Genomic DNA, 12,308 nt, shown 5'->3' with positions numbered 1-12,308 from the left:
AATAGTTTTGGTTAACATTTTACTTTTGAAAACTTTTTTTTTTTTTTTTTTAACAAAGAATTCTAAAAATCTTATTTAATGTTCCACAGAGGAAAGTAAGGCATACAGATTTTGAACAACACAAGGGTGAGTACATGATGACAGAATTTAACTTTTTTTAGGTGGGCTGTCCAGTTAATCATATATTAAGTGGAAATTTAAGTTCTTCTAACTTTAAAATGAAAAGTGTACTAGCAGACATTCTTACATTTACATTTGCACAATTTTCCAACAATTATTATGTAAGTTAATTATTCTTTAGAATTCGTGCTTTTCATTTTTTTAGTTAACTGTATAATGGATCCCTTAAAGTTACTTTTGCATTGAGACATTAGAAAAGATAGTCTTGCGTACACATTAAAGTCTTTTTTCTGCTAATCACACCATTATGGCCAAAGCTATACGTCTTATTTAAATGCGTTTTACACCATATTTTATGCATTTTTATTGTCAGACTCCAACAGTGAGGACATTTTTTGACCATTTTTAATAAGAGATCACAAAAATGAAATATTATGTTATCTTTTTTAGGGGGAGGCCATGGAACAAGCCATCATTAGCCAGGCCCCACAGCTAGAGAAACTGATTGCCACCACAGCGCATGAGAAAATGCCCTGGTTCCACGGCAAGATCCCTCGCCAGGAGGGTGAGAGACGACTGTACTCGGGATCTCAGCCTGATGGAAAGTTCCTGTGAGTGAAGAGCCTGAGTCAGTCTAAAGTTTTCCTGCAGCGTTAGGGTGGAAATGTCATGATGACACACGGGCTACTTTTAGAGGCAAATCTGATGAACAATATTGTTTGTAGCAGGGATAGAGTTGGGTATTGGGGTGATGTAATGAGTAAAATCAAGGCAAAGCGGATGATTACAAAAATTATGTTGGCTATAGATGCTGTATTCGCTCATCTTCATTCCCTCAAAAAGCTTTCTCTGCATCGTGAAAATAGGAAATTCAGAAAGACACACAGCAGGATTGGTCGAGATAACATATACATGTTACTCCTATAACTCAGAAGGCACATCGCCAGTAAACAAATCGCTGACCTGTGATCTTGTCATTTGTTTTGTTTTCCAGAGTCCGAGAGAGAGAAGAATTTGGCACGTTCGCGCTGTCAGTGACATACGGAAAAACAGTATACCATTATCAGATCTTACACGACAAATCAGGGAGATACGCAATGCCAGAGGGAACTAAATTTGACACTGTGTGGCAGGTATGCTTCACCCATCAAAGAGTCTGTCATCTCATATTCCACTTTATTAAGGAGTAAAAAAAGACTGAGGGGTAAAAATACCCTTCACACAACGCCGCTAGAATGTAATTGCTTTTACAAAATCAGATTTAACATTGATGTATTTTAATTCATTATATTTAGTTCCAAAAGGAGTATGACAAGAAAAGAGTATGCCGATAACATAGATGGTTTAGATTATAATTATTTTTTATTTCTACATGCTGTCTGTGGTGTTTGGCACAACATAATTATTAAATTAAATAATAATTTAAAGTATTGCACAATAAAAACGTGCATATTAAATTGTTTTAAAATATTGAAACTTTTTTTTAGTGTAACAGCTTAAGATCTGATCTATGGCAAGCCGTTTTGACTTTTATTCATTCACAGGATATAAATTCTTGATATCAACAATTCAATTTTCACTATAGTTAAAATGCCAATTCTTGATATCAGGAATTGGATTTCCACTAGTAAAAATGTAAATTTTTGATATCAACAATGACGTCATCACGCGCAGAATTCAAATTCTTGATATCAGGAATTAAATTTCAACTAGTAAAAATGTATATTCTTGATATCAAGAATTAGCATTTTTACTAGTGAAAGCTGAATAGTTGATATCAAGAATTTATATCCTGCGAATGAATAAAAGTCAAAATGGCTTGCCATACTGATCTGCAAAGCAAGCAAAAACATTCAATAGATAATACAATAATAATTTACGACCATGTCAAAATGTATCTAGATATATAAAGACTTTTACAAAGTCGTTGTGTGATTTTTATTATTGTAGTTGTCATTGATGTTTTTTGTAATAATTATATTCCTATGGAGGGCAGCTGGTGGAGTATTTAAAGATGAAGCCTGATGGTCTTGTGACTGTACTGAGAGAACCGTGTGTCAACCAAAGCAATGCAGCATCAGGTAAAAACTTTAATGTTAAAAACATTGAATGTAAAAAATATCTCTTACCCAAAACTACAAATTTCTGTATAAACACTACAAATTTCTGAACATTCAGTCTTGGGGCTTGACATGGTACAATTTCATTGAAATAACTAGCTATTTGTGAGTAAAAATGGCTAAGATCATATTTTTCTTCTCTTTTCTTTTCTTAACTTTTAGCTCTTATGAATCTTCCGGTAAGTCTGTCTGAAAGAACATCTATTTTTTTGAAGACATTTAATAAGATTGTGCGTTTGTTTAATCGTTAGGGGTTTCTGTTTGTGTGTTTCAGAGGAGGCAGAGAGGTAATGGATACACACCGCCCCCTATGGGTAAGTTTGTATCGGTACAACATTTGAAAGTTGAAACCATCTAACAGCAGTGATAAAATCAACAAATATGCCTAGAAATGTATGTCTACTTGAAATATGTTTAAAACAAAACTAGTCCAAGTCTCAGAGTCTCTGTGTTGTCTTAGTGATAAATGCATAAAGTTTTGGCTATTACTGCTAAACTCTCTGGAATCAGACCACATATTTTTGCACAAAGAACAACAAAAATAAATCGCTTGGATTTACTGTAGAGCTGTGCAGTTTGTGGTCTTGAAGAAGAGGATTTGCATTAACCACGTGTTTCTGCTGGAATTTATATGGGTTTTCAGAATGCTGGTTTTCAATTTATGAATAAAATAAGGTCTGTGGTTACCATTACGTTAAGAGAATTTTCCACAACCATAGCTCAAATGTGAATTTTTAACCACTGTGTGCTTAAAAAATATATGTTGCTAATGTGTTGCTGCATAAGCACTACAGCTACCACAAGGATATTTATGTTCACTTGTTAGCAATAATATTTTAAATATTTTCCTAAAAAACTAATTAGCACTTTTAAAAGTTAATAGCACACTAATAACGTCATGTATGTAACATCTGCTGTGATGTTGCCCAGTACCCGAGCCTCCACGTCCATCACTGCCTATGGACCATGATGCATTCATCAGTCCTTACGATGATCCAAATGAATGCAAGAAGAAGACCCTGTTCATCAAGAGAGACAAGCTCATGATCGATGAGGTGGAGCTTGGTTCAGGCAACTTCGGCTGTGTCAAGAAAGGTGTATTCAAAATGGAAAGGTGACTACAAAGAGTGGAAGAATTTGTGTTGTAACATGTTAAGTTTACTTCATAAGCACATGTTTCCTTCTCATGTGTAGCAAACAGATTGATGTGGCGATTAAAGTGTTGAAGAATGAGAATGAAAAATCAGTAAAGGATGAAATGATGCGAGAGGCCCATTTTATGCATCAGCTGAGTGATCCGTTCATCGTGCGCATGATTGGACTCTGTGAGGCTGAAGCGCTCATGTTGGTGATGGAAATGGCCCCCGCTGGCCCACTCAACAAGTTTCTCTCTGGCAAGAAGTGAGTAAATCAGAATAACAATATTTATAACTGCTTTTTTTTGTGTTATTAATATACTGTATAGTAGAAGAATATAGGACTTTCTTTTCTACATATAGTCTATATTAGAACTGTATAAAATATATTTTAGTGACATATTAGTTGTGATTTAATAGTGATTTCTGTGTTAAAGTGTGAAATCTCTATAATCTGTATAAATAGAGTCATCATTTAAAACATTGTTCTGACTAAATCAGAAAATTCATATGTTGATCATCAATTTACACTAACTGTTTTTGCACCTCTCAGGGACCAGGTCACTATGGAAAACATTGTGATGATGATGCATCAAGTCTCAATGGGGATGAAGTATTTAGAAGGAAGGAACTTTGTGCACAGAGACCTGGCAGCCCGTAATGTACTATTAGTCAACCAACAATATGCCAAGATCAGTGACTTTGGCCTCTCCAAGGCACTGGGTGCAGATGACAACTATTACAAGGTGGGCTGCTCTCAGGTGTACACTTGGAACACAATTACATTTTAATTATAATTAATAGCATTTAGTACATTGTGTGTCTTTGTACTTTAATGGGACACATTGTAGTCTTGGAGAAATTAAATTCTCTCTATACATGTCTAAATCTTCCACAGTATGTTGCAGTGTCAAATATACTTACAATTGGATTAGTTCCTTGTTCCTGTTTCATGACTAATCACATGACCATCAGTGGCCCAATACAGCAGTATAATCAAATAGCCAGATGCTACTGAATGATGGTGCGATAAAAAGGTAAAAAGCGAATATTTGTTCAGAGTGTGGTTTTGTATGTGGGTAGGCCCGTACAGGAGGTAAATGGCCTCTGAAGTGGTACGCACCAGAGTGCATTCAGTTTCATAAGTTCTCCAGTAAAAGTGACGTTTGGAGCTTTGGCATTACGATGTGGGAGGCCTTCTCCTATGGAGGAAAGCCTTATAAGGTAAATATTTACACTGTCACAGTACTTAAAACCAACTTCAGTGAGTTGCACATATGACTTTTCATCCATTTACTTTTCCTCATGCAGAAAATGAAAGGCCCAGAGGTCATGAGTTTTATTGATAGTGGTAATCGTATGGATTGCCCTGCTGGATGTCCTGAGGCCATGTATGAACTGATGAAGGAGTGCTGGACATACAAGTAAATATAATCTTATGCATTGACATTATAAACTACTTGTAATACTTGTCTGTTTGCTTGTGTGTGGTTGAGGGGAATTTCAAGGGGAATATAAAGAACCTCTGACTGACATCTGACTCTCGTCTTCTTCAGGCATGAAGAACGGCCAGGTTTTGTCAAAGTGGAGGAGACGATGAGAACTTTCTATTACTCCATTTCCAAAAAGATTCCAGACTACATGAAAACAGAGAACGGAAAGCCCCCTAAGTGATCAAATCTATTACGCATTTTGAATTTAGCATTGCCTTGCGGTGTGTTTTGGGTTAAAGGAAATGTCTGCAAACTTAATGGTTAATGTGCTGGCAGAAGATTACCAAATTTTCCGTTTTTGTACAGATTTTTTTTTCCAGTGGGTCCCTTTGACCTGTGTGTTTTGAGCCAGGACAGAATGAAAACATGTGAAGAACAGTTTCATAATTAAATAACTTTAATATTATGTCTATCAAACTATTGACTGTGTAATGCAAGTCACCTTTTTTAAATTATTGGCCTGCTATTATCAGTACTCATAATACTATTCAGTGCCTATTTACTATTTAAATGTGCCAGGAAATACTTTTCCTCCTGCAAGTGTTTCTGTTATTGACGTTATCTGTTATCTGTTATTATCAGATGGATGTACTGTAGCTATTTTCTCTGTCATCCATTAACACTTTCGAGATAAAAAGAAATACTTATTCAAACTTCATGGTCTTGTTTTCTGTTGAAAAATTTGATTGTAAGTTTCCTGCAATTTTCAGTATTCCTTTTGACAATATATGTTCTCAAACATTTGTATGTATTCCTTTTGTGAAACTTCTGGAGTTTTTTAAACTTGCAATAAACTGCACATACAATAAAACAAATCATGTTAACATGCACTATCGCATAACCTTTCCACTTGAACATAAAAAGATAATAGACATTTATAAAAAAATTATACAAATATATAGAGGAGACCACAGCTAATGCCACACTCAAGAGGAAACTATGTATGTAAGGTAAATGTTTTTAGTACAGGTAAATTTTTTATAAATGTCAGACTCTAGGGCAAGTTGTCACAATTGTTTTAAATGTCAAATTTATTATTAATTACTATATTTATCAGCCGAAATGATTTGATTTTATAAATCCTTACAATTCCGTACAACTTACACCATAAACTGCATCTTTCTCTGGCCAATGATTGTGTTTATTTATATTTTATTAATTTTATTTTATGTATTTAATAATAATAATTATTATTATTAGTAGTAGTAGTAGTAGTAGTATTTAAGGTATGATTTTAAGGTATTCAGAAACTGATTTTCAAAAATAAACCTTCCCTAAGAAATATTCACTTGAGTAAGTCTGCCAGCTAATACTTTATTTTAATGTGAATTTAAAAGACTGCTTTTTAACTTTTTTTGCAATAAATATCTCCGATGCATTAAATGTTTTGATGTTAGTTAGTAACCACAGTGTATCCAATGCACTTCCTTCATGTTCAGTGGCAGACTGGAGAGGCTCCACTGATGTTTCAATAGAGGAAGTGTACTTCGCTCAGCAGGGAGGGGCTTGTGGTTTCCTTCGAAAGTGTGGACTTAATAATTGTTACAGTACGAAGGCCACGTTCCTTTTAATTCTATAACAATTGCAAATACAATGTAATTACAATAACCAAGAACGCTCTTGAATAACGTACAAAATAGAGGTCGGTGTAAAAAGGCAATTCACATCAAAGCGGAACAAGAAAGGCGCTCGCTCGGTAAGTTTGCTTCAACTTCACTGTACGCTACGAAAACATTTGCTTAACAATATCGTTATTCTGTACGTTCTGGGTATTCAGTTCGCGATTTTACAAAGGTTATTTTGTTGTCGCACCTATATGTTTCATTGAAAGTGAAATTTGTGTGATTATCAGTCCTGGTCACGCCATTAAAAACGACATCGTCATACGGAATTGCAGTGTAGACAGACGAGCGTCTCGCGCAACATGTTGTTTTGCTTTTGATGTATGCTACTGGCATCCATTCATTTACAAACATGTACATATTTACATGTTTACAATATTTAAAAAAATTCAATTTAAAAGCTGTTTAATGTATGTACATGTATATGTATATTTAACTTAAAAATGAGTATTTAAATTATCTACAAATTTTAAATTTTAAATGCATAGGCCTACTTTTGAAATAGATGTGTTCTATGTTGTTAATAAACATACTGTAAATATTATAGAAATTGGTGGAATCCCCCTGCCCTGGCCACAGTAAATGCCACCCATGGTGCCCAACAGGAAATTACTCATTAATTCCCCTAATATTCTAAATATAATACCTCTGTATACAACCTGTTCAGTGACCAGCTTTTTTTTTTAAACATATATGATATATTGTTTGTTCAGCTGGTTAAACCGAGAAAATCTGTTTACTGCTTCTCAGTACATGTGCCATTTTACCGCTTATGTTGAAGCACAGCCGATTGGAATTAATCCTTGAGTTTGAGAAAATGCATGTGCAAGAACGAAATGTTGGTCGAAAAATATGAAGTTATTTCAGTGTCACAACCAGAAGAAATCAGAAAATCTCAAGCACTCTTTTAATGTTTTGTCTACCAGGGTTCCCATCTCTAAACCTAGAAATATTAAAGTCATGGAAATTAATAAAGTCCTCTTTAGTTAATGTTTTTATCTTGCTAAGCACCAAATAATATTGTTGCATTGTAAATAATATGTTCTCGTCTTATAATATTAAATCGTCTTCCAAAAGGTCTGGGAACCCTGGAGGAGACAAGGTTTGACCTAGTTTTATTTTCTCACCCTTTTTCTCATTCAGTATCCATCCTTCCTCAATCGGTGATACTGAAAAGCCTCCACACAATATTGTCCTTGTTTATCTGGTCTTTAATTTCTCATTTCAGGCTATCAAAAGGCTCATTTTAGACACATTACACAACCATCCCGTCCCCCAGCAACCATGTCCATGGCCCTAAAACAAGTCTTCAACAAGGACAGAACATTCCGGCCCAAGCGCAAGTTTGAGCCTGGAACGCAGCGCTTTGAGTTGCACAAGAAAGCACAGGCATCCCTAAATGCTGGCCTGGACCTGAAGCAGGCGGTGCAGCTGCCGCACGGCGAAGACCTCAATGACTGGGTGGCCGTTCATGTGGTGGACTTCTTTAACCGCATCAACCTCATCTACGGCACCATCAGCGACTCCTGCACAGACCAGATCTGTCCCGTTATGTCCGGCGGGCCGAAGTACGAGTACCGCTGGCAGGATGAGCAAAAGTACAAGAAGCCCACCGCTCTCTCTGCACCCAAATACATGAGCCTGCTAATGGAATGGATTGAGGTCCAAATCAACAATGAGCAGATCTTCCCCACTAATGTTGGTAAGGACCAAATGATCCAAACAAAACATTTGGATTTACACCAACATTTCCTTGATTTGTTGGAAATGTTTAGTTGTTAATCAAGTTTAAAGCCCAAATTCTTTCAATACAAGAATATAGTTTTTTGTTTTTTTTCAAATCTTCCATAACTTACTGTTTACTTCACTGTAGATAAGGGATAAGGTTTGAGTTAGTTTGCTTACACTCTTCAAAATAAAGGCTCTTTATTGGCATCGGTGGTTCATTGAAGAACCTTTAACATCCATGGAACCTACCCATTGTGCCAAGATCGTTCTTCAGGTTATTGAAATATTCTTCACCCTAGTGAAGAATAGTTCTTTTCATAAATGTTTTTAGAAAATGGTTCTTCAATTGCATCACTACAAACCACTCCTTTTGGAACCTTATTTTTTAAAGAGTGTATTAAGGAGTGAATTAATTATTTAATAGCTGAAAATGTATTTGATCACCAAAGTCACATTTAAAATAGATTAATTATATTGAAATATCAAAGGATTATTCAAGATTTGATCTCATAACTAACTTCTAGTTATAATTGATTCAAATGATTTTTCATACAGTATGAAATCAGTCTTTTATTAGTATGTCAATTGTTTAATCATTTAAAACCTAGCTTGAAAAGTGTGCTTATGCTTATAATTCTTTAAAATGAATGCCAAATCATTAGATTTTTTTGTGCAATGCAGTAACATTCAAAAGTCATCAAAATGTGGCTTAAATGTCCAAATATAGTAGCTTTTGACGCTGCTGTATTTATTCTCTTTTTAGTCCTCCAAACCTAAACCTCTGTAGGTCATCAGAATGAGCTATGCGGACATTTAAAGACACTTCTAGTATAGCACGGATGTCTCAAAATGGCCATCATATAGGTCACTGTATAAAAAGTAACTTGTTGACCATTTGCAGCAGCATTTAAGGTGATAAATAAACTCCAATTCAAGGTATAGATAGTCAAATATGCAGAAAACTTGGGATGGTCAAGTGTAGTGTTTGACTTCCCAGGCTTTGTCTCATTATCCTCAACCTGCCATCTGACATCTGTGGTGCCTTTCAAATTGGGTCATACAATTTACAGTGGGATATAAATAGACCAAGTCTGCTAATGCAACGAGACAGTCGAAGAATCTGCCGTGTATAAGGACATGGTTGTCTGCATACAGGTCAGATCGCAGGACTCTATTAATATACGGCGCTGGGGAAATACGATTCTGCGATTTATAATCCATCGTAGCACGTGTCCCAGATGGACGTGCGGATGAGAAAGGAAAGCAATAAAGAGTTTCCTCCCATCCAGAGATATGAGGCACTTGTTTCCTCTGATGATATCAGCAGGCTCAGCATGTTGTCTCAGTTCTGTCTTTAATCTACAAATACCTTGTTTGATGTAGTTTCATATGTTAGGACCTGATAAGGATGTGAAGTCACAATGAGAAATTACTAACCCTCATAAACCCACTTGCACTTCAACCTAGACTACCGTTTGAAAGTTTATGGTCGTAAGAGAAATATTATGACAATTTAAAATAATTGTTCTATATAAATATATTTTTAAATGTCTTCCTGTGATGGCAAATCTGGATTTTCAGCAGGCATTACTCCAGTTTTCAGTGTCGCATGATCCTTCAGAAATCATTCTAATATGTGGGTGCTCAATCTTTTTTTTTTTTTTTGGAAATCGTGAAAGATATTTCAGGATTCTTTGATGAATAGAAATTTCAAATGAACAGCATATATTTAAAAAAGAAATCTTTTGTAACATTATAAATGTCTATACTGTCACTTTTAAACAAATCTACTGTGCCCTTGCTGAATATAAGTATTAATTTCTTCAAAAAAATCTTACTGACCCCAAACTTTTAAATGTTAGTGTATATAATTTTGTATGCTACCATACTTTGCAAAAAAAAAAAAAAAAGATTTTGTGTTTTAGACACAAAACAGTCATTCTTTTGACTGTTTTCACATTGAAACGTATGTTATATTTTTATGTGTTGTTTCTTTTTAGGTACGCCATTCCCTAAGACCTTCATGCAGGTAGCAAAGAAGATCTTGTCTCGTTTGTTCCGAGTCTTTGTCCACGTCTACATCCACCACTTTGACCGCGTGAGCCAGATGGGAGCAGAGGCCCACGTGAACACCTGTTACAAACATTTCTATTACTTTGTTACTGAATTCAGCCTCATAGACCACAAAGAGCTGGAACCTCTGGTAAGCATATGTATAAAAGGTAGCAATAGACAAAATTATTATATTATATTATATTTGTGCATGCATCTCTTTATGTGTGCGTGGTTTTAAAAACGTGATTTTCCATAACTTAATGAGAGCAGAAACTGAGAAACAAAGAGCGACTGATACAGAAACAAGCACTAATGCGTCATGTCATGATTAGTTGCTAACAAGCCCATTTTATAATGGCTTTGCTAATTGGTAGGGCCACACTAGGACAGGATGAGTCAGTGGTTTTGATATTCCAGCCTCTATCATTTTCTCACAGGCAGTTAATGAGCGTCCGAGCTCCTAATGCAGAAAAACCCTTCGTCTATAGACGCAGCAGTTCATTATCTCAGTAGTCACAGTTGAATTGGTGCCGTGGGATCAGGTGTCACCCGCAGGTCCTGTTACTGACATCAGGAGCTCGTGGCTGTTTGCATAGTGTGTTTCCATCTGAAAAGTATATTTAAACACGGAATTATATGATCTTCATGTATTTCACATTTTAAAACAATGTGTTTAATTGCATAAATGAATAAGAAACGATTATAATTTAAGAGGCAGGTTGTTTTTTTATTTGAAACAAAGCTTGTGGTAGCTGACTGAACATACGTGATGATGGCTGAAGTTTGTGGTTTTGTGATGGTTTGTCATACTGACGCAGTGTTTATTTCTCTTAACAGAAAGAGATGACAGCACGGATGTGCCACTGAAAAAGAGAACGGACCTTTACATTCCAGACAGATCAGAACCATGCAAATTTACAGTTTAAAAGCAGATGAAACAGAAACCAAACTTTCAAAGACTTTATTTTTATATGCTTTTAAAGTACTGTAATCTTCTGTTTAGGGACAGACATGTACATCTCTCTATATTCTCATGTGTAGGCATATGGAGAGTATTTTTAATAGAAATCAGTATTATCAATTATTTTTGTTTTTCCAAATTTGTTCTGAATCATTCCTTTTGTTCTGTCGAACTGTTATAATCTTTAACATACAGATTATATTTGACTATTTATGTATGTCGTTGAGATATTAAAACCACTTCCTCTTGTCTGTATGTCATTGATTCTGTTCTTGGTTACTGGTCATGTTCTCATCATCATTCATTTTAACTAAAAACTTGATGACGCGGTAGGACTTAATGTCTGACTACTATAAACATTTGAGACATCATTCAGTACATCATCCCTGCCATTTTCTTTCACAACCTGGTATGTCATGTGGATTTTTTGCTTATCTGTGTCTTAAATGAAAAACAATCCTGTTTCTCCAGCTTACTGTCTTTTCAGGTTTTGTCTCAGCCTTCTCATAATCTTTACAATTAAATTAGATCGCAGTTAAAGGGCTGACAGAAATAATTGTGTAATAATAATTTAAGCCTGCTGATTCTAGTCTCTGTCCACTAGATGGCGATAAAAGCATATCACCACACAGACTTGGATGATGAAATGTTGCATAACCTTGAGCTCCGATCACTAATTTTATTAAACTAGGTCCACAATTTGGTTATGCAATGGGTTTTCATTTTTGGACAAGGCTCTTTTATACTTGTTCTATCTTTAGCGTTTTATCTACGACTAATCAGCCAATGTGTAATGAGTTCATAGTGATCTCTGCTCTGTTGTCTACCAGCCTAAATGCTGAATAAACGCTGAGTTGCACGTTTAGAGGAAATAATTCTTCAGCCCCAGTTTATCTGGATGATGAAATCGTTAACTGTTAATCTTGCTCCACCCTTGACTTCAACATCACCTCTCTATGTCGCAATCTTCAATCTGCCCGCAATTCCAGATTTTTCCAGTAGTCTCTGCATTATAATGAGAGGGCGTGTTTTAGTGTCATGCAACACTGACGTCGAACGCTGCAACAAGGTCA

The 12,308-nt window shown here is 35.5% G+C and overlaps 2 protein-coding genes across 2 annotated transcripts in view; both read left to right on the top strand.

Moving 5' to 3' along the window:
* Positions 1-5,576, top strand: part of zap70 (zeta chain of T cell receptor associated protein kinase 70) — an 11,553-nt gene extending 5,977 nt beyond the window's left edge. Inside the window, exons 3-13 of the mRNA XM_016542183.1 lie at positions 571-731; positions 1,115-1,253; positions 2,117-2,201; positions 2,403-2,419; positions 2,515-2,554; positions 3,171-3,354; positions 3,435-3,641; positions 3,930-4,122; positions 4,460-4,600; positions 4,688-4,800; positions 4,933-5,576. Coding sequence (XP_016397669.1) covers positions 571-731; positions 1,115-1,253; positions 2,117-2,201; positions 2,403-2,419; positions 2,515-2,554; positions 3,171-3,354; positions 3,435-3,641; positions 3,930-4,122; positions 4,460-4,600; positions 4,688-4,800; positions 4,933-5,050 — 1,398 coding nt within the window. The 3' untranslated portion in view covers positions 5,051-5,576. The remainder of the gene's footprint in view (positions 1-570; positions 732-1,114; positions 1,254-2,116; positions 2,202-2,402; positions 2,420-2,514; positions 2,555-3,170; positions 3,355-3,434; positions 3,642-3,929; positions 4,123-4,459; positions 4,601-4,687; positions 4,801-4,932) is intronic.
* A 762-nt stretch (positions 5,577-6,338) lies between these two features.
* On the top strand, positions 6,339-11,484 carry LOC107731185 (MOB kinase activator 3A-like). The gene is made up of 4 exons (XM_016542185.1): positions 6,339-6,565; positions 7,720-8,193; positions 10,220-10,422; positions 11,112-11,484. The coding sequence occupies exons 2-4, from the start codon at positions 7,776-7,778 to the stop codon at positions 11,139-11,141; spliced, it is 651 nt and encodes a 216-aa protein (XP_016397671.1). The 5' UTR covers positions 6,339-6,565; positions 7,720-7,775; the 3' UTR covers positions 11,142-11,484.
* Positions 11,485-12,308: the final 824 nt, after the last annotated feature.

This window comes from Sinocyclocheilus rhinocerous, unplaced genomic scaffold (assembly GCF_001515625.1).
Source record: "Sinocyclocheilus rhinocerous isolate Xijiao unplaced genomic scaffold, SAMN03320098_v1.1 scaffold1600, whole genome shotgun sequence".
Taxonomy (NCBI): domain Eukaryota; kingdom Metazoa; phylum Chordata; class Actinopteri; order Cypriniformes; family Cyprinidae; genus Sinocyclocheilus; species Sinocyclocheilus rhinocerous.
Note: the sequence above shows the minus strand (reverse complement) of the source record. Positions and strands in the feature narration are given on the sequence as shown.